The sequence below is a fragment of the Carcharhinus amblyrhynchos genome, chromosome 14 (assembly GCF_965287045.1).
Source record: "Carcharhinus amblyrhynchos chromosome 14, sCarAmb.v2.hapA, whole genome shotgun sequence".
Lineage (NCBI taxonomy): Eukaryota > Metazoa > Chordata > Chondrichthyes > Carcharhiniformes > Carcharhinidae > Carcharhinus > Carcharhinus amblyrhynchos.
The window spans coordinates 61,573,717-61,595,729 of record NC_137337.1 but is presented as its reverse complement, the minus strand read 5'-3'; the positions used below and the strand labels follow the sequence as shown (position 1 = coordinate 61,595,729).

The following is a 22,013-nucleotide window of genomic DNA, read 5'->3' as shown; positions in this document are numbered from 1 at the left end:
AACAAAATAACAACATTCACTGTATACTGAAGTGTCCAGTTGATCTCGATTATCCGCTCGAGTTCTGTCTGAATCTGAGCCAACAACACTCAGTTCAGAGACCGAGGTATCATACTTACTTGTTGGATCCAATAGTTAATTTTAATTCCAATTTCACACATCTTAATGAATCATGAAGTACTCATATAATTTTTGCCATTGGTTTCCTTAAAGTTCTAAGTATCTCACATTGGCTAATTATAAAGGCGCCTAACTATTTCAATGCTGAATCTTTATTTGAGATTGTGATTTAGAGATTATCAGAAAGGAAGAGACTTTGGTCGTTCTTTTCGTCGGTCCTTATACCAGACCAAAACCTTTCATATCAAACTTTTAACATTTCATCAATATATTCATCCCACAGTTCTCGGCTATTTCTGCGCCTGGTGCTTCCTTTGACAGATCATTCGATCTACTCACTACTTTCTGCTTGAGAGATGTCTAAGCTAAGACTTCACCCGTTCCCTTCGAAGTTACGACCTTTTTTTGTGGAATCTATAACTTACGAATCCTTTAGGCGCTGTACTTGAATTTTATCATCTTGAATATTAGGAGTGCAAAAATATCTTTTGGGATTTTCGTTCAATTATTATAAGGCTAACCGAATTTTGCTTGGCATGTCAAATGCGAAGCCCACATGCATTTTAAATGTATTTGACAGCGTCCCTGGCTCTTCGGAAACAACTAGTCTCTCACTTATTCTCCGAATACTAGGAGACGCGTAGTTCATTTAAATTTCGTCCACATTTATGTCAGATATCTTATGCCATTATGGACGATCGTAAATGGCTGCTGCAGAGTTACTTAGGGGATAACGAAGACCACTTGCGGCAAAAGAGCGCAAACCACAATTAAAGAGTATTCTCGCTCTGATGTATAAATAATCCCAAATTAGCAGCAACGTGAATTTTATCCCCAAACAGTTGATTCATGTTCGCTAATGCTGATCTAAGTTACATGTTATGAGTTGGAATAAAGAGGGGGCGACTGTATCTTCTACCAACTGTAATCGTCAAGTTGTGGATGGGAGAGACCTGATAAGCAGAGGGCATCTTTATTCAAAAAAACTTGTGGAGGTGTATCTCACCAGTCAGGTATTAACACGCAAGTAAGAAATAGGAACAGGAGCCGACTATGAATACCCATACAATGTGTCCATTATTCAATAAGATCATAGTTCTTCTCCTCCCCTCGCCTTATTATCCTATCCCTTGATTCTCTTAGCGTCCAAAGATCTATCGATTTTAGACTTGAATATGCCATAAACTATTCTTCAACAGCTAAGTAAAAATCTTCAAAGTTTCACAGCCACTTGAGCAAATACATTTCTCCTTGTCTCAGTCTTAAATAGGCAGCTCCTTAACCTGAGAATACGGCCTCTATTGTAATCTCTACAGTCAGTGGAAGCAACCTTTTAACAATTAACTTCTCAAGCCCACTAACAATGCTATATGATTCAATCAGACCGTCCCTCATGCTCTTTTGGAGGGTCGGTGCAGTCTCGATGGGCCGATCAGCCCCCTTCTGTGATTTAGGGATTCTATTCTATTCTATTCTGTTCTGATCTGTAATTCAACAAGATCTGAGAGAAGTACATTCCCCCAGAGTGAATTTGTTCCACTGAAAAGAGCGGGACAATCCATATAGCCAATTACAGTTAAACCACAGGCTACCAATTTCGATTGAGGGCTTGGGCGATTGGCTATTTAGTGACATATTGAAAGTTTTTACCCAGATGTGTGGTAGTCCTGTTGCCCCACCAACCTCCCCACACCCACAACAACGCCCCATATAATTGTGAGCTTGGTTGTAGAACACATACATTATCTGGGATCCCGAAACAGCAGCTCAGATGACCTAACCGTTTTGGATCTGGGCTTAGAATAATCGATGTTACTTTACATAACAACTTGATGATGCCTCAGTACTCGCACCAGTACTAGCTGTAATAAAATGCGGACATCAGTAATTGACATGCAAGAACACAAAGAAAGGCAGGGCCGGGGGAAGAGAGACAAAAGGATTATTTTGTAATAAATATCGTTTTTCACGATGCTCCAACATGTTGCATACGCAAGTTATGGCGACATCGAACGCATTGAAACATTATACGTGCCAGAACAAAGATCGTTTCAAATCAATGTTGTGATACTTTTTTTTCCTGTGGGAACAGAACAAAGCAAAGAACGCCCTATCCTTGAACAAAATATTACATTTGGATACATCAAATGCCGAATGTTTTGCTTCTTCAGTTTCAGAAACACATTCCATCGATGAAATGTAAAATTGATCAGAACTCACGTATGTCATTTCAGGGTGAAATATTCGTGCCTGAATTCTGGTAAAATTATAGGTAGCTCTATTTATAACATAAAAATATAAAAAAAAAGCTATAGTTCATGTGCCCAATAGAGCTTCATCCAATGAATCTGAAACATTTTGGTTGGTGAGGGCGAGGTCAGGTCGGTTTTCCCTTTTGTTCGTTCTCTAACCAGCTCCCACATGTCCAATCTGACAGTTATGGCTTCCAGGACTCGGCGATCTTGAAGGAACTGACTCAAAGTAAATTTTGTGCCCTTGATACTTTCAGTGCGTCTTCTCAGTGGTGTACAACAGAGGAGCTCAGATTCATCAACTGAGGGAGGGTGACAGGTGTTTAGCCAAGTGACATCTGATGCCACCAGTCCTTCTAAGGAACCACAGAATCCCTATAGTGCCGAAGAAGCCATTCAGCCTAACGAGCCTGCACAGAATCTCCAAAAGAGCATTATATCTAGGCCGACCCTACCCACCCTATCTCCATAACCCCGCACATTTGCCATGGCAAATCAACCTAATCTGCATTTTTAGACACTAACGCGCAATTTAGCATGGCTAATCCACCTAACCTGCATATACTTGCACTCTGGAAGGAAACCAGAGCATGCAAAGGAACCCCATGCAGACATGGGGAAAACGTGCACTCTCAATACAGAAACTCAGCCAAAGCCGAAATTGAACCTCATTCCTGGCGCTGTGTGGCGACATTGCTAACCACTGTGCCACCATGCCATGGGAATCAATGCTGAGGTCTCCCAGCAGCTTCCTCACAAGTGTTGGCGACTTCTGGTCGGCCTGTCCTGTGGACCAGTACTGGAGGTGTCTGGGAAATTGGTGTAAGACTTGGTTCTGTGAGTATGATTATGGCAGGCTGTTGCCTGACTAGCAGATAGGACAGTTCTCCCAATCATGGCTCAGGCTCATAGAATTTTCATGAAGGGCATTGCAACATCAGCTACTCAGGGCGAGCCATGCAATTTTATCCAAGCTGATTTTCCTGGAGCGGTTTAGTACAACTGATTTGCTTGAAGGCCATTTCAGGAGGCAGTTAGAAGTCAACCACATTATATGGGACTGGGGTGACATGTAGTTTAGACTAGCTAAGTGCAACAGATTGTGTTCTCCAAAGGACATACAAGACTCTGAAGTTTTTATGATCATCCAATTCGTGGACACTATTTTTTCAATTGCAAATTTATTAAACTAATGTGGGACCCGAACTCAGGCCTCTGCATTAGCCCAACAAAATCAACATACACAACCGTTTCCTATATTTAAGCTATTGAAGTCACTGAAATATTTACAAATCTTTGAGCTGATGAGAACGCTCCCCTTTATGGCATAAGATCACTGTTAAACATCATTCACCATTCCCCTCACCTCACCCCACCCACCACCCTTGCACTCTCCAAACAATTTGATATTTAATGGCACATTAAGTCATGACTATTACTGAAAAAATTTGTAAACTTGGAGAAGATATCTACTTTTGCTTATTAACAAATGTTTCTATGATAAAAATGTGTTTGCTATAATAAAATATTTTAAGAAGTTTGTGATTTGTCATCTGTGACTATCAGTGTCTCAATCATTATTTCCCTCTATGCAAAAAAAAGGTAAAATTAAAGATAACCAGCAAAATCATGGGCCAGAGAATTTTTCGATATGATTAGCTATTTACCTCGCTCACAACATCATTGATCAAAGGAGATCCTTTTGTCTTAGTGCAAGATTCAAATTAACATTGGGAAAGATCACACGCCCCAGAGAAATGTTCTGTCTTTGCGGGCAAATTTATTTGAGGTAAGCAGTGAACACCACTATTATTTTGCCATCAGAACAATTGGGCCACTGGTGTCTAAAATGAAGTAAATGTATATTTAAATCAGAAAATAACTTTTATTCATTGGTGAAAGTGTTGGTTGGCCAGCATTTATGCCCATCCCTAGTTGCCCTTGAAGCTGAGTAGCTTGCGAAGTCATTTCAGAGGATTTGAGAGTGAACCACATTGCTGTGGCACTGGAGTGATATGTAGGCCAGACTGGGTAAGGACAACAGATTTCCTTCCTAAATGACATTAGTGAACCAGATAGATTTATCCAACAATTGTTTCATGATCATTGGTAGATACTTAATTCTAGATACTTTTTTATTGTATTCAAATCCCATGATATGCAGTGACAGGATTCGAACCCACGTCCCCAGAACATTAAGTTTCTGGATTAATAGTCTAGCAATAATACCATTAACGAACAGAGAACGAGGAAAATTACAGCATAGGAACAGGTTGTTTGGCCCTCTAAGCCTTCACTGAGCATGCTGTCTGACTCAACTAAAACCCCCTGCCCTTCCAGGGACTATATCCCTCCATTTCCATCCTATTCATGTATTTGTCAAGACGCCCCTTAAAAGTCGCTATTGTATTCACCTCCACTACCTCCCCTGGCAGCAAGTTCCAGGCACCCACCAGCCTTTGTGTAAAAAACCTGCCTCATACATCTCCTTTAAACCTCGCCCCTTGCAACTTAAACCTATGCCTAATTGAGCAATTGACTCTTCCACCCTGGGAAAAAACTTCTGACTATCCATTCTTTCCATGCTCTCATAATCTTGGAGACTTCTATCAGGTCATCTCTCAACCTCTGTCCTTCCAGTGAGAACAAACCAAGTTTTTTCCAATCTCTCGTCATAGCTAATGCCCTCCATACCAAGCAAAATCTTGGTAAATCTTTTCTGCATCCTCTCCAAAGCTTCCACCTCCTTCTGATTGTGTGGCGACCAGAATTGAATACTATATTCCAAGTGCGGCCTAACTAAGGTTCTATAAAACTGCAACATGTCTTGCCAACTTTTAAACAGAATGCCCCGCCCAATGAGGGTAAGCATGCCAATATGCCTTCTTGACTACATTCTCCACTTGTGTTGCCAATTTCAGTGATCTGTGTACCTATATAGCCAGATCCCTCTGCCTATCAGTACTTTTAAGGGATCTGCTATTTACTGCATATTTCCTATTTGTATTAGACCTTCCGAAATGCATGGCCTCATGTTTGTTCAGATTAAACTCCATCTGCCATCTCTCCACCCAAGTCTCCAACTGATCTACATCCTGCTGTATCCTCTGGTGGTCTTCATGACTATCCTCACTCCACCAACCTTTGTGTCATCCGCAACCTTATTAATTAAACCACTTACATTTTCCTTCAAATCATTTATATATATGACAAATAGCAAAGGTTCCAGTACTGATTCCTGAGGAATGCCACTTGTCTCAACCCACCATTCAGAAATGTACCCTTCCACTGCTACTGTTTGTCTTCTATGACTGAGCCAGTTCTGTATCCACCTTGCCAGATCACCTCTGATCCCATGCAACTTCACCTTCTGCACCATCTGCCATGAGGACCATGACAAAGGCCTTACTGAAGTCCATGTAGACAACATCCACTGCCCTACCCTCACCAACCATCTTCGTCACTTCCTTGAAAACCTCAATCAAATTCATGAGATATGACCTACCCTTCACAAAACCATATTGCCTCTCGCTAATACCTTCACTTATTTCCAATTGGGAATAAATGCTGTCCCAAAGAATCCTCTCCAATCATTTCCCTACCACTGATGTAAGGTTCGCCGGCCTGTAATTACCTGGATTATTCTTGCCATCCTTCTTAAACAAAGGAACAACATTGGCTATCCTCCAATCTTCTAAGATCTTCCCTGTAGCCAGTGAGGATACAAAGGTTTCTCTCAAGGCTCCAGCAATTTACTCCCATGCCTCTCACTTTTCCTATATAATAAATATGAAGAAAGGCTAGGTGTGTGAAGCCTTAGAAACTGCATGTTCCAAGAGCTGTCACATTCTCAGTGGGCTGAATAACCTCATCCTGTAAGAACCTATGATTCTCTGCTTCTATAGTCCTATGCTTCTGATATCCTACGATTCTATGAGTATGGGAATATATAGTTCAGTGCTTGTGTGTTTCTGCAGTTCTATGATTCTCTGATACTGAGATGATTCTAAGAAAGACTATTTTGACAATCTAGATTCTGCAATTTTCTGATTCTATGCTTGTGCGATCCAACGTTTTATGCCTCCATCAATTATGACTCAATGAATCCACGTAAACGTATTATTCCTACTACATCTTACGTGTCAAGATTTTTGACTGTTGTGAGATGGTAAGATTGCATTGTTATTTACTATTTAGAAAATACCCTGATCTGCATTTGTCAGGTTCCAAGAAGAAGATATCTCAATATATAACACATTTGCCTCAGTTTTGCAAACTCATTGTCATTTGTCAGCTTTCTGCTTGAATATATACTATTTACCATGCTACCTAAAGTGGCGTGGTCAGCAAAATAAAAGTGTGGCCCTTTACACATGCAGTACCTAGAGGAGAGTGTGTGAGGAGGACAACAAGACGTGGGAACACGCAGGTAGCAGCAACCAGAGCTAGAATACAGGCTACAAGTGACAGAGTTAATTATTGGGAAATTGAAAACAGCACGAGAGTGCAGGGAGGAATCTGTGTGCTAGATTGGAGTTTGAAGCTCTTGAGGTGATGCCAAGATTCAAAAGTGACTGGGCAAGTGAAAGAAGTTGATTGGGTGAGTGCAGTCGGGGAAGTATTTATTAGTTTAATAGCTTATAGTGTGTAGGGTCTCCATTTTGTGGGTCATAGTTTGTAAAATTCATTTATTAGTATCACAAGTAGGCTTATATTACACTGCAATGAAGTTACTGTAAAATCCCCTAGTCTCCACACTCCGACGACTGTTCAGATACACTGAGGGAGAATTTAGCATGCCCAGCATAACAAGCATGTCTTTTGGAGCTGCGGGAAGAAACCAGAGCACCCATTGGAAACGCACGCAGACTCCACACAGACAGTGTCCACTGGTGCTGTGAGGCAGCAGTGCTGCAGGATTACATTCTGCAGTGACTGGGACCAGGGAAGAAGGGCCCTAGAGGAATCAATATTACCTAAAGTACCTTCCAAAAGGTTTAACTTAAAGGGGGAGGTCATGGTAGCAGACCTCCAAGGTATGGTGTGCTCTTTCTGCTGTATCTGGGAAGCCGAGGACATTTCCAACGCTCGGGGTTAGCACTGGGAGGAGCAAGTGTCACCGGCTGCAGCTATTTCAACCCAGGTTTTAGAGCTGGAGTAGCGGCGGATGCGGACGCTCTGGAGCATCTGCAAAGTAGAGGGTATGGTGGATAACGCGTATAGAAAGTTGGTCATGCCACAGGCTAAAATTTTATAGGTAGGAAGGGAATAGGTGACCACCAGGCAAGGCAGGAAGGTTAAGTAGGCAATGCAGGAACCTGCCGCGGTTATTTCCCTGCAAAGCAGATGTACAGTTTTGGATACTGTTGCGGAAAGCAGCAGCAGCCAAATATGTTGCACTACGCTTGGCTCTGCTGCACAGTACAGGTGTAAGAAGTGTGGAAATGCAATAGTTATGGGGGATTCATAGAATTATAGAATCCCTTCAATACAGGAGGCCATTCGGTCCATCGAGTCTGCACCAATAACGATCCCACCTCGGCTCTATCCCTCTAACCAACGCACCTGCGAAACTAAAGGGCAGTTTAGCACGGCCAATTCACCTAACCCGCACAATTTTGAACTGCGGCAGGAAACCGGAGCACCCAAAGGAAACCTACACAGATGAGGGGAGAACGTGCATACTCCATACAGACAGTGACCCAGGCTGGGAATCAAACCCAAGTCCCTGGAGCTGTGAGGCAGCAGTGCTAACCAATTCGATTAAATGTGGAATAAATAAGCAATGTTGTGGCCGCAAACGAGACTCCAGGATGGCAAATTGCCTCTCTGGTGCTTGGGTCAAAGATGATTCATATCAGCTACAGGAGGTGTGGGAGGGGTAAGTGAACAGCTAGTGGTGGTGGTGCACATTAGTACAAACCACATATGGGAGAAAAGGAATGAGATTCTAAAAGTAGAATAAAAGAAACTGGAAGTAAACTAAATGTAGAACCTCCAAAGTAGCAGTTTCAGGGTTACTACCGGTGCCATGTGCTAGTCGGAGCATGATGTGGACTTAGCAGACATAGCGGACATAGCAGAATATATCAGATGAAATATGGCTGGAGACATGGAGTGAGGGAGAGGATTTCAGATTCTTGAGACATTAGTCCTGTTCTAGGGGAGGTAGAATCACTACAAACCGGACCAGAGCAGGATCTGGGCTGATGTCCTCGGGGTAGCATTTCCTAGAGTGGTTCGGGAGAGTTTAAATTAAAATGACAGGGGGGTGGGAACCTAAACAAGCAGTCAGGGGAGGGGGAAACAAAAACAAAAGGCAGAAAGGGGAAAAGGAAAAGTGATAGGCAGAGAAATGAAGAACTAGAATCAAACAGGGCCACAGTTAAAATAATGAGAATGGGACAAGAAATGTTGAGGGGAGAAGGCTTAAGACTTTATGCTTAAATGCATGGAAACATTCACAATAAAGTGGATGGGTTAATCATGCAAATAGATGAAATTGAGTATGATATTATTGGGGTTACAGAAACATGATATAGGTGGGAACCTTGGCCATCCTGAATACTGAACTATTTAGTATTTAGGAAGGACAGGCAGAAAGGAAATGGCAGTGGGATCGCATTACTGGTTGAAGAGGACATTAACACAACAGTGAGGAAGGCTGTTAGCTCCAGTCATCTGGAATCTGTGTGGGTGGAGCTGCAAAACACCAAGAGACATAAATCGTTAGTGGGGGCTGTATATAGACCCACAAACAGTATTGTTGACGTTGGCAATGGCACGAAACATGAAATTCGAGACGTGTGATCAAAAGGAACATGCATAATTATGAGTGACTTTATTCTGCATATCGATTGGACAAACCAAATTGATAACAATACTGCAGAGGAGGAATTCCTGGAAAGATGAATTTCTGAACCAATGCATTGAGGAATTACCTGAGAACAGGCAATTTTAGGTTGGGTTTTGTGTAATAAGAAAAGAATAATTTGCAATCTAATTGTGTGAGGCTCCTTGGGAATCAGCAACATAGAATTCTTCATCAATTTGCAGTAGTTGATACTGAGTCTAGGGTCCTGACTCTAAATAAAAGAAAGTACAAAGGTGTGAGGTGCGAGTTGGTTATGATGGATTGGGGAACATTACTTAAAGAGATGACAATGGAAAGGCAACATAAAACATCGAAAGAGTGCATGGGTGAACGGCAACAGTTGTTCATTCCTATCTGGTGCAAAAATATAACGGAAAAGTTGGCCAAACCATGGCTTACAAAGGAAATTGGAGATACTATTAGAACCAAGGAAGAGGCATGCAGATTTTCCAGAAAGAAAAGCAGCAGGTCTGAGGATGGGGAGTAGTGCAGAATTCAGCAAACGGGGACAAAGGAGGAAATAGAGTACAAGAGTAAGAATGTGGCGAACACAAAAACTGACTGCAAAAGCTTCTATAGGTATGGGATCAGGAAAAGATTGGTGACAAAAATACAGATTCTTAATAGTTAGTAGTGGGGAAAATGAAAAAATACGTTTTAAAAGATACAATAGCAGAGCACTTGGAAAACAGTGACAGGATCAGACGGAATCAGCATGGATTTATGAAGGGAAATCATGCTTTAAAAATATACCAGAATTCTTTGAGGGTGTAACTAGTAGAGTAGAAGGGGGAGCTAGTGGATGCTGTTTACTTGGACCTTCAGAAGGTTTTCAACAAGGCTGCATTGTAATAGTTTGGTGTGCAAAACCAAAGTATATGGGATTTGGAGTAGTGTACTGAGATGCATTGAGAACTGTTTTGCAGACAGGAAAAGAGTTGTAATAGACGGGTCTCTTCCTAAGTGTCAGGGACTGACTATACACAGGGATTAGTGCTGGAACCCAGCTATTCACATTGTATATTAAGGATTTAGACAAGGGAACTAAATTTAATACCTCTAAATTTGCAGATGATGCAAAGCTGGGTGGTATGTTAAGCTTTGAGGAGAATGCAGAGATATTTTGGTGTGATTTGGACAAGCTGACTGAGTGAGCAAATGCATGGCAGGTACAGTATAATGCAGAAAAATGTGAGGTAACGCACTTTGGTAGCAAAAACGGGAAGGCAGATTATTATCTGAAGGGCTACAGGTTGAGAAAGCGAAATGTGCAACGAGACTTGGGTGACCTTGAACACCAGTCACTGAAAGTAAGCATGCAGGTGCAGCAGGCAGTGAAGAAGACAAGTGGTATGTTGGCTTTCACAGCAAGACAATTCGGAGCAGGATGTCTTGCTGCAGTTTTGCAGGAGACCACAGCTGGAATATTGTGTGCAGTTTTTATCACCTTAGCTGAAGAGGGATTTCCTTGTTATGTTTACCAGTCTGATTCCTGGGATTGCAAATTGCGTCCGTTAGGATTATATTCACCGGAATTTAGAAGAATGAGGGGAGGAATCTCATGAGGAACTAGAAAATTCGAACAGGACTAGACAAAGTAGATGCAGGGAAAAGATGTTTCCAATGACAGGGGAGCCCTGAACTAGAGGTCACAGTCTAAGGATACAGGGTAAGAGTCCTTAGATTCCTGAGGGGTAATATTAGTCTCATCCACTCCAATTCAGCACATGTACATTCTCTCTGCTCTCTCTCTACTGCTTCCTGGCCTATTCCTTAGATATATTTGATCATTGTGTTCTAGGTAGATTAAGTAGCAGATTTGATCATCAACTGAAGGAGAGTTCCATTACTACGGGCATCATTCAGGGGCGATCATGATGGAGCTTCTCCAATAAATCCCCATGCCTTCTGAAACGAAAGGGCATTTCTAATTCAATACAAATGATAAAAAGCACTGCCTTTTACACAAATTTGCGAACTATGAATCTTTCAAATTTGAAATTCCTTATGTATATATTATCACCTCTCTGTCGTGTCAATTAATGCAACATGGGCAGCTTTGGTGCTTAATGCATTTATGGGTCCTTCTTGTTGTGGATAGTGCAGGAGGATGTCACAGGTTACAGAGGGACAAACTGATAAGCTGCAGAACTGGGCTGGGATGTGGCAAATGGAGTTTAATGCAGAAAAGTGTGAAGTGATTCACGTTGGAGAACAGGAATACAGAGAACTGGGCTAATGGTAAGTTACTTGGTAGTGTGGATGAGCAGAGAGATCTCAGCGTCCATGTGCATAGATCCCTGAAAGTTGGCACTGAGGTTCATAAGGTTGTTAAGAAAGCGTACGGTGTGTTAGCTTTTATTGGTAGAGGGATTGTATTTCAGAGCCATGAAGTCATGTTGCAGCTGTACAAAACTCTAATGCGTCCGCACTTGGAGTATTGCGTACAGTTCTGGTCGCCGCATTATGGGAAGGATGTGGAAGCATTGGAAAGGGTGCAGAGGAGATTTACCAGAATGTTGCCTGGTATGGTGGGAAGATATCATGAGGAAAGGCTGAGGGACTTGAGGCTGTTTTCGTTAGAGAAGAAGGTAAAGAGGTGACTCAATAGAGGCATATAAGATAATGAGACGATTAAATAGGGTGGACAGTGAGAGCCTTTTTTCTCAGACGGAGATGGGTAGCACGAGGAGATATAGCTTTAAATTGAGAGGTGATAGATATAGGACAGATGTCAGAGGTAGGTTCTTTACTCAGAGAGTAGTAAGGGTGTGGAATGCCCTGCCTACAACAGTAGTGGACTCGCCAACATTAAGGACATTTAAATGGTCATTGGATAAACGTATGGATGAAATTGGAGTAGTGTAGGTTAAATGGGCTTTAGATTGGTTTCACAAGTCGGCGTAACATCGAGGGCCGAAGGGCCTGTACTGCTTTGTAATGTTATATGTTCTATGTTCTTGTCTCATGTCACCATTATGTTACTATTCTCGCTCTAGAACCAGATTTCCTCAGTGATAACACTAGTAAGATTACAAAACACAGTACCTGTCCGTCATTATGGATTCTTACATCTTTCTATTTTTGTTGATAAAGGGTGATGGCGATTGTTGAAAACAAAGATGTGATATGAGTGACCAGGGAATCAGGCATAGGTTAAAGGTGATGAAAATATATTCCTCGTTCATGGAATGCAATTCCTTTGACATGTAGATTGTGAACACTCCTAAAGACGTCTAAAGTCAGAGGAAAGTTAATGCACGACATTCTATGAAGGAGTTGGGAGTAGGATGCCGCAGTAGGCAACAAATTGAATAATTACATTGTTGGCATCTGAGGAGCAAATCGATGGTACATCCAATAGAACCTTTCATGGAATTGTTAACCTCTGTTTTGATGGCAGTGTGCTGTCTGTTGTTGAGTATTGGCAGTAGGTTAAAGTACTCAGTGGCGGGTGTTGAAAACTGATTGTCAATGATGAATTAAGGGTATGGTATGCACGTAATATAGTTTGTGCAGCGCCGTGTTGAAAATGCAATGTTGAGGCTGGTGTGGGTAGTGAGGCTGAACAGTATGGTGTGTACCGAGGAATGTGGATGTTGGGATATGCAGAGCGCTACGTGAAATGAAGTCGATTGGGAGAATGCTGTGTGAATGGTGCAGTGCGAGCACTGGGATATGGACAGTGACCTCAGACAATGCAATGCTTACTCTGCCCTTAAGCAGCGGCGCACAGACAGTGAAAATACACTTATAAGAAGTATAAAAGAGGACTGTAAACCCTTCTATAAGTATGTAACAGCAAAAAGATTAGTGCAACCAACTGATCTATTACTATCTTAAACGGAAGAATTAATAAAAGAAAACAAGGAAGTTGTGCAATGAAACAATCACTTTAATTCTATCGTCGCAGAAGAAGCATGTAACTTCCCAGAAGTGCTAGGGATGCAAGGATCGAGTGAGAAGGTGGACTTGAAGTAAATTAGTATTAGTAGTATAAATAGAGATTAGTAGTATGAATAGGCTTAGAGATCATAATCCCCTAGGGCCATAGTCTACACCTCAGAGGTTAAACGTGGTGGGATGGAATCAGTGGGTGCATGGGTTGCCGTCTTCCAAAATTCTGTAGATTATGGAACAGCTCAGGCAGTCAATGTTGGCAAATGTAATCACACCATCTTAGAAAATAGCAAGGGAGTAGAGAGGGAATTACAGACTGTTGAGCCTAAAATTAATAATAGAGGAAGTACTAGAGTCTATTGTAAATGATTTGACAACAGGACACTTGGAAATTATCAACAGGATTGGACAAAGTCAACATGGGATTAGGAAAGGAAAATCGTGTTTGACAATCCTACTGAAGCCTTTTTGAGGACGTAACTAATAGAATAGGTAATATCCTAGCATGGATTGAGAATTGGTTAGCAGACAGGAAACAGTGAGTAGGAACAAATGGGTCTTATCTGGAGTGGATGGCAAACTGGCAGTGATTAGTGGACCAATGCTTGGACCCCAGCCTCTCACAATGTATATCAATGATTTGAATCAGGATATCTAATTAAATAGTTCCAAGTTTGCTGACAGCGCATGGTGATGTGGAACTAAAGAGGGTTCAAGGCAATTTAGACAAGTTAAGTGAGTGGGCACATACATGACTGATGTCGTATAATGTGAATAAGTGTGAAGTAATTTACTGTGGAAAGAAAAACTCTATGGCAGAGTATTTATTCAGTGGTAATTGATTAAGAACTGTTGCTGTTCAAAGTGGTCTTGGTGTTCTTGTACTTTGAAAGCAAACATGCAAGTGTAGCAACCATTTAGGAAGGCAAGTGTTAGCCTTCATTGCAAGAAGATTTGTGTACAGGAGCAAGGGTGATTTACCACAACCGTACATGATCTTATTGAGACCATACCTAGAGTAGTGTGTGCAGTTTTGGTCTCTTTACCTAAGAACATATATACTTGTCATAGAGGGAGCACAGTGAAAATTGAGAGGGTATCTCACTGAAACGTATACAATTCTGCCAAAGCTGGGCAGATCATATAGGTATGTTGATTCCTCCGGCTGGAATTTCTATAACAAGGGGTTCAGAATCTTGGGATATGGGGTAAGGCCAGTTAGGGAAGAGATTAGGAGAAATTTCTTCACTCGGAGGGTGGTGAACTGTGGAAATCTGCACTATATAAGGCTATGTGTAGAGGCCAAGTCGCTGAATGTATAATTTAAGAAATAAATAGATTTCGGGACACAACAGACATCAAGGAGTGTGGAAAGAGAGCAAGACTGTGGTATTGAGATGCAGATCAGCATTGATCACATTAATGTTGGTGCTAGCTCGATGGGCCAAATGGCCACACCTTTTTGCAATATTTCTAAAGGTTTCTGCTCTCATTTAATTCACTCCAGGACCCTTTCATGCATTAGCCCTGTTCTCACTCGCCTATGTTGGTGACAAGTCAAGCAACATGGTGGGTTTAAAATTCTCATTTTGTTTTCAAACGCATTCATGCAATGCCTCTTCCTAATTTTGGAACTCCACTCCAACAGCCTTCCCAGGTAGCTGCGTTCTTCCAATTCGGACAGCTGGAGTATTTCAATTGCTCCACCATTGAGAGGCGTATTTTCAGTTGCTTGGTCACTAAATTCGGGAACATCGTCCACCTCCATACCTAATTTTCCTTCATCAAGAAACTCGGTTAAGCCTGCATGCGTTTCGTTATCCGGCCTGTCATCTTGCGAATTGTCTCTCTATGTTTTATCATATTAAAGAAATATTACAAATCTAGGTTATTGTTGTTATTCCACGGTGGCGGTCTATTATCTTGAATTAAGTACCTGATCCCATGTTCTTCATAGTAGTAAGTGTTACAATGTGCCTTTAAAATTCGCAATTTCTGATGGCATATGCCAACAAAACGTTTGTGTTCAAGTTGAGGCGACTAATTCCTTGCTGAAAACAAAATAAACAGTTATAATTGTTCCGGACCAGAAATGAAATGTTGTCCCATCTATCTAAAAACTCCAATTGTGCGCTCTGTTAATAAAACCGTTTTAAAGTAATCTCATTACAGCCTTGGTGCAAACATGGTTTCAGTTCTATGTATTATTTGAACTTAAATTCTAATCTTGTTCATTTGAGACTTCAACATTATAGGCAACAGGAAGTAGTTTGATAAAGTAACTCAAGAAGTCTTCAATATGTTGTAAATTTATATCTGTTAATGATAGGGCGAGACTTGACGAGCGTACTACGGCCCTTACTCTCCTGTTCAGCCTTGAGCGCGAGTTGACACTATCTCTGTTCTCTCTCTGTAATCTCCGCAGCACCTGGACAGCAGGCTTTACAAACAAACTTTAGTTCCAAACTTGCTGTGACACTTGCTCAAAGCTGCTTTTTAGTTTCTTTCATGAATTTTACTCAATTCTTAAAGTTACAAAACCTTTACGCAGAATGGCAGAGCAAACCTTCAATCCATCTCCCTGCTTGCTCCAAAAACCAATGTACATTTAAATTGAATCCAAATCATGGCCCCCAAAAGAGAGACACGCAAGATTGAAGAATGACGAGAAAATTTGTGGCACCTGATCTGATATTTAATCTTAGCGAAAAGACCGGCAGGAAAACACCTTCATGATCGTTGTTCCACCAACACAGCCACAACTCATAGCCTGATCAACATTGCATTCTCATTGGTCTAAATGAGGCGAGGCTAATTCTTAATTGGCTTAAGGGGCGTGTGATCAATGTGTGGTGGGCATCATCAGTTTCTAATTGGTTTCTCGAGGATGATGGTCATCTATTAATGTAATTTCCGATTGTCTTGTCCCTGACTGGTCCTTAAGATATCAATACTTGAGAGAGTATTCCTCTTAATAAAGCTTACTCCCTGTTAGAGAAACAGAATGTTTTATGATGTCTTGGTCATTTAGCCAGGATGGTGGAAATACGTTACTGTCATGCTTCATGATTGATATCTTGAGCTCATGCTCTGAAAACCTAATTAAATTAGTATTAAATCGAACCACAATCAGAAGCTCTATGATCTGTGTGAGATATCCGATGCTTGCTATTACTACTACCTGTGGTTTCTTGGGTTGAGTTACTTCACTTTTAAGACAAAAAATAGAGTCGTAACGTTTCTCATAAACATAAAATTAATAAAAATACTAGACAAAATATAATATGAACTGTATAGTGTTATGTATCTAATAGATGTGATAATAGTTTTCATGTCTGCTTTTATTTGAGCTAACACAGAATGCGATATCTGTAAACATGGATTCATTTGATGTCTAATTGACCTATAGATAGCTTCATTAAAAACAGGCACTTAACAAGGCGGTTTTGCTGAGACAGGTATTATATTTTTATTGTATCTGTCAATGCTTTGTATCAGTCAACTAACCTTACAGAATAGCTTTGTAAAACTTACAAAGTTACAAAAATTGTACGAAGTCACTGTAAAATTCACATTAATGCTCAAAAGTCTTCGGTGTGCTAAATGTAGCACAACATATTCAAGTAACAGATATTACAATTTAAAAGAGCTACAGTCTTACAAAAGTTAATTACAGAACTTCATTATAAATTTACAAAATCAAAAATGGTTAAATAGTTTGAAATAAAGTGATTTCCCTTAAAAATCACAAGTTAAACTGCGCACATTTAATGTAAAGGGTTGGACGTTTTAACAATTGTTTCTCTTTGCGTGATAAGACTTTGACTTTAGAGAATGGAACTGATCATTTTAATTGCGAGGAAGGTGGATAGTTCCACTTCAGTAATTATTCAACCTTGAAGTCTTGCATCAGTAGCTTCAGGGACCATATACTTTTCCTCCCTTGGCACTTCTGAGTGTGGCGCAAAGATCAAACCAAGTAATGAGCCTGTGTCCCAGAATTCAGCATTAAACCATATTGAATTGACATACTCCGACTGCGCGTGGAAAACTAAACTAAATCTAATCATTAAATATCAATTTCGCTAGAGCTTTGGGGAGTCAAGACTTGCTCTTCCCAGCCCAGGGCGTGTTGCAGTGTTTATACAGCTAGTCCAGTTCATTTTCGAGTCAATGACAACCCCCAGGATGTTGATAGCGGGAGATTCACTGATGGAAATGAATTGAATATCATGGGGAGATGGTTGGAATCTGTCTCATTGGTTATGGCACTGCCTGGCATAACCAATATTCCAGACAATTGGCATATTGGTAATGCCAGACCAATATGATAAATTGGTCTGCCATATTTAGCAGACCGAATATGTCTGCCAATTGGTGAGAATGCTACTTATCGTTATCAGCCCAGGCCTCGGTGCATTTGGACGCAAAGGGCTTCAGTATCTGGAGAGTCAGGAATGGTGCTGAACATTGTGCAATCATCTGCGAACACTCCCACTTCTAATATTATGATGGATGGTAGGTCTGGATGAAGAGCTGAAAATAGCTGGGCCCAAGACACTACCCTCAGGAACTCGTAAAGTGATGTCCTGCATCTCAGATGACTGACGTCCAACAACGGCAGCTATTTTACTTTGTATTAGGTATGATTCTAATCTTCCCTTGATTCCCATCGATTCCAATTTTGTCCGTGCTCATTGATGACACACTCGGTCAAATACTGCATTGATTTCAAAGCCAGTTACTTGCACGTCACCAAGGATGTAATGCGATCATTACACACGATTTTACCAAGGTGATTGGATTATACGCTAAACTCTTTTGAGGGTTTTTGCATTGCGAGTAAAATATTTCAGCTCTGATCTAAGAAAACATAATTGATAAATGTGTCTTCACCAAGGCCGCAATGAGGTCAGAAACTGAGTGGCTCTAGTGTAACCCAAAATGAACGAAAGTGAGCAGCTTGCTTCTAAGTACGCTCCACATAATGGCACTGCTAACGACCCTTTCCATCCGTTTACTAATGACCATTGTAGATTCATTGGCTGGGATGGATTTGTAGAGGACAGGACATGTAGGCAGTTTTCCACATCGCTGGGTAAATGCCTGCGTTGTAACTGCATTGGAACAGCTTGGTGACGGCCGCAGCTACTTATGGCCCAGAAGGCCGAGATGACCCTTCCACTTTTTAGGTGTGAACGGATGTTATTTGACAGAAGGGGGGAAGGACGAGAGGATGACATAGTGTGCAGGAGCAGAGGGACCTGCAAATTATTGTGTATGGATCTTTGAAGGAGGAAGGAGATACTGAGCGAATAATCAGTAAAGCGTTTTAATTAGTAAAGATTAATTAATAAAGAAGTTATGGTGAACCTTCAGAAAGTTCTGATTAAACCATAAATGGCACTGAACATTGCATCCAGTTCTAGTCACCACAATTTGAGAAAACGTGAGGGCTGTCGTGAGTGGGCAGAGGAGTTTTGCCAGCATGTTTCCAGCCGCGCGTGTAATCTAAAACGTAACGTTGGAAATTGCTCTCATTGAAGCAAAGAAAATTGAGGGGAGGTGTGAAAGAAGTGCACGGGATTATGACAGGTTTTAAAAGAGTAGACGAAGGAAATCCCTTCCCATTATTTTCTGCTCAAGGATTGAGTGATGGAGATTTAAAGTTTTCAGGGACATTGTTGGTGAAATCTCCTTTATTTGGTATTGAAATAGCCAGTAGCTAATGGGTGACGAACATAATTGTTCAACCTGCTTTAGCCTTAATTGTTTGAATCTTGGGCCGTTTTATCTTGTAAAAAGCAGAAACACTTTGACGTACTGACTGTGGTCAATTAAGTCGGCTGATGCCTGTGTTTCTACACCGTGTCTGTCTCTAGTTTGGGAGCTTTTGCACTAATTTTGCTCATTTTATACACAACAATAGTTTTGTCATTTGAAACCTCAACAGGGTTGCAGTTAAAATGTTCAGTTAATATTACGTTATGATAAGTTTCAGAATAGTTGTGACATCGAAATTCAGTAACGAGGTAAATTGTAGTGTGATCGCTACAAAGATAGCACAGTGTATCTCTTAAGCCGGCATAGGACTCAACTTCGTAGACGATATCTGTTCCCAAAATGAAGTCATAATCGGTAGGAAAACTAAATTGGTCTTCACCCCAAACCAGCGGAAGAACTTTTATCCGGTTTCTGCAGGCTGAGGGCACGTTGATAGTGACGTTGTTTCTGATTTGCATCAGGATGTCCAACTTATCTGTTATGGTAACATTTCCACCTCACAAAAAGAAAAGAGCAATGTCAATCTAGATTAAGGGTTTGCTGCCGATAAGAGACTAGTGATCGTGTGAAACTAATGCAATAGTAGCCAAAAACGTCTGAGGGTCTGTGGGCAGTTAATATCCCGGATAGTAGCATGCTTCACCATTCACTCGGGGGTGGACTCATTCACACAGCACAAACTAGAAGGCTCTGACCGAAAATGGTCTGGACAATCTGCGAAAGAGATCTCTCTGCAAGTTGAGTTGTTTGACGCTTTCAGATACTAACAAAATAATATTGAGCAAAAAGGGCATTGCTCAATATAATAAATCTGGCATCACCCATTGTCTTTCTGAGATAATAATTAGCAATTACTAAGTTTCAGGAGCAAGGCCTGCATCCTTTCTTGCCGGATACCACAACGGCCGTCCTATCCATTGTCCTCACTAAGTGTCCCGCGTAGACTTCAGACCCTTCCTATCTAAAGAAACCAGCGCATTATTGTGGTATCTCTACCTAGTTAATCATTTCAGTAAATAACTATCCCGCTCATAAGGTTGCCTTGTCTGGCATTGGAAGAATGTTACTGAATGAGACTCGGGAAATCAAGGCTTTAATTTAATTGGTGATTTGGAGTAAAACATTAAAAACAAAAAGAATGTATAAATGAGTGATTGAAGTGTACCATCGATAGAAGTGAGTGATGCCCAATCACTTGGATTTCCGAATAAACACAAGCTCGCAGAACTGAATATTTACACTAGGGATATACAATTCTTCACAAACCACGTGTATTACAGGAAGTTGGGGAACGAATCATCCTTTATTACCGGGCATTTTTGTCATGGCGTGGTGACACAGTGCTGATTTCAGCACTGTTACCTCACAACGCCAGGAACCCGGGTTCGATTCCCAGTTTGGGTCATTGTCTGCGCGGCGTCTGCACCTTCTCCCCGTGTCTGTGTGGGTTTCCTCCGTGTGCTCCAGTTTCCTCCCACAGTCCGAAAGACATGCTTCTTTGGTGGACTGGTCAGGCTAACTTCTCCCTCAGTGTACCGGAACAGGAGTCAGAGTGTGGCGGCTACGGGATTTTCATAGTAACGTAATTGCAGTGTTAAAGTAAGTTTACTTGTAACGCTAATAAATAAACTTTTAAAAAACTGCCTTATCGATATAGACAGGTGCATCCATTCTTTCCTGTTTATCTCCTACTCCTCGATAAAATCGTATATTTCCTTTTAATTCCGTCCGTAACTCACCGAGTAAGGCTGCCAATATTCCCACGATTCCAGTGCCTGCTCCCAGCTCAATCACTTTCTTCCCAGTAAAATTGATCTTTTCCTTCTCAAAGTACCGGCAAAGAGCAATCCCCTAAAAAGTTAAACAGCATATGCATTAGGATCAATCTATCCCGAAACATATGAAGAACAGCTAGATCCCACAGTTGTTCATGAAAGGTGGGATCGGTGCGAATAACTCCATCCAACGATAAACAGCGTAAAACAGTTGTAAGACAGACAATCTCGCATGTTTTTCAAAGTGTTTAGGTCACTATTGTCGAGTTGGTTCCGTACGTATATACACATCCCTAGATATCTACAAATCTCAATCAAGTAAAATAACTTCAACAAGCAAATTCTCAAACTGGGGTAACACAGTGGCTCGTTGCGAGCGCAATTCACCAATGATTCAGTGGATGGTACAGCACCATTCCGAATTTCAAGTAACTAGCAGGATCTCAGTTTCATTCCTGACCTGCCTTGGAATATTTGCCCTTATGATCATTAACCAGGGACTCACAGTTAGTTGTGCGTCTGTGCAGGAAAGTAGCGCACTCACCAGTTCCTGTTTGAGCACTCAGTATCTGGCCGCACGCACAAATAATGGCCACGTAGGCATACACCGGGGCTTACGTTTGAATGGGCAGCTTAATTCAAAATCGGTGGGGGATACCAGTGGATGGAAATTTAAAATATCCCAACAGCAGCAGTGAGAGTAGGTTTTGCAACCAAGATGAAGGAGAAATGAACATTGTTTTACTTCAAACATGTGTCTGAGGAATACATGCCTCAGGCCAAGCATGAATGGACAAATTGTGCTAAATGGGCATACATATAAAAGTGTAGTTTTGTTTCTGAGAAAATTATGACGATTGTAAGTCAAATGCAACTTGGAATACGAATACAAAGTGACTATTGCTCTTTGGACAACCGCAGGGAACTTACACTGCTCCAGACGTAGGAAGACACCCCCAGATCAGCGCCTAAAATTCTAGCAATCTTGAGTTTGAATCCGCAGAACTCAAAATTGTTCTGCTTCATGAAGCAAGTCGAAGGGTGCATCTTCAGCAGTGACGCATAGTCGCCGCAAGGGCCCAGGAATGGGGTTGTCGTCATCTTTGTGATCTACCTTTAGAATTGTGTGCGACGGTCACTTTTTGATCTGCAATGGAATTCGCTCGAACTGCAGTAGCGAAGCAGGAACAGTACTTACATAACTTCTCCTGCCTCATCGGGCCGCTCCCAATCTCCGCATATCCAATCGTATCTAACTAACAAATATGGCAATGAATGCTACATCAGTCCAAGTGCCATGCCATAATT

General features: G+C 41.3%; 1 protein-coding gene across 1 annotated transcript; it reads right to left on the bottom strand.

Moving 5' to 3' along the window:
- Window positions 1-19,007: 19,007 nt before the first annotated feature.
- On the bottom strand, window positions 19,008-21,806 carry LOC145352181 (EEF1A lysine methyltransferase 3-like). Its single transcript, XM_080201911.1, has 3 exons — window positions 21,636-21,806; window positions 20,670-20,781; window positions 19,008-19,426 (listed from the first exon to the last, which is right to left on the bottom strand). The coding sequence occupies exons 1-3, from the start codon at window positions 21,804-21,806 to the stop codon at window positions 19,008-19,010; spliced, it is 702 nt and encodes a 233-aa protein (XP_080058037.1).
- Window positions 21,807-22,013: the final 207 nt, after the last annotated feature.

What these genes read in the sequence shown, in the direction of transcription:
- LOC145352181 (XM_080201911.1), bottom strand. Translation starts at nt 21,806, where the DNA reads ATGACGACAACCCCATTCCTGGGCCCTTGCGGCGACTATGCGTCACTG. An exon ending in CTTCCTACGTCTGGAGCAGT is followed by an intron (nt 20,782 to 21,635) that starts GTAAGTTCCCTG and finishes TTAACTTTTTAG; the next exon opens with GGGATTGCTCTTTGCCGGTA. An exon ending in AATATTGGCAGCCTTACTCG is followed by an intron (nt 19,427 to 20,669) that starts GTGAGTTACGGA and finishes TCTTTTTGTGAG; the next exon opens with GTGGAAATGTTACCATAACA.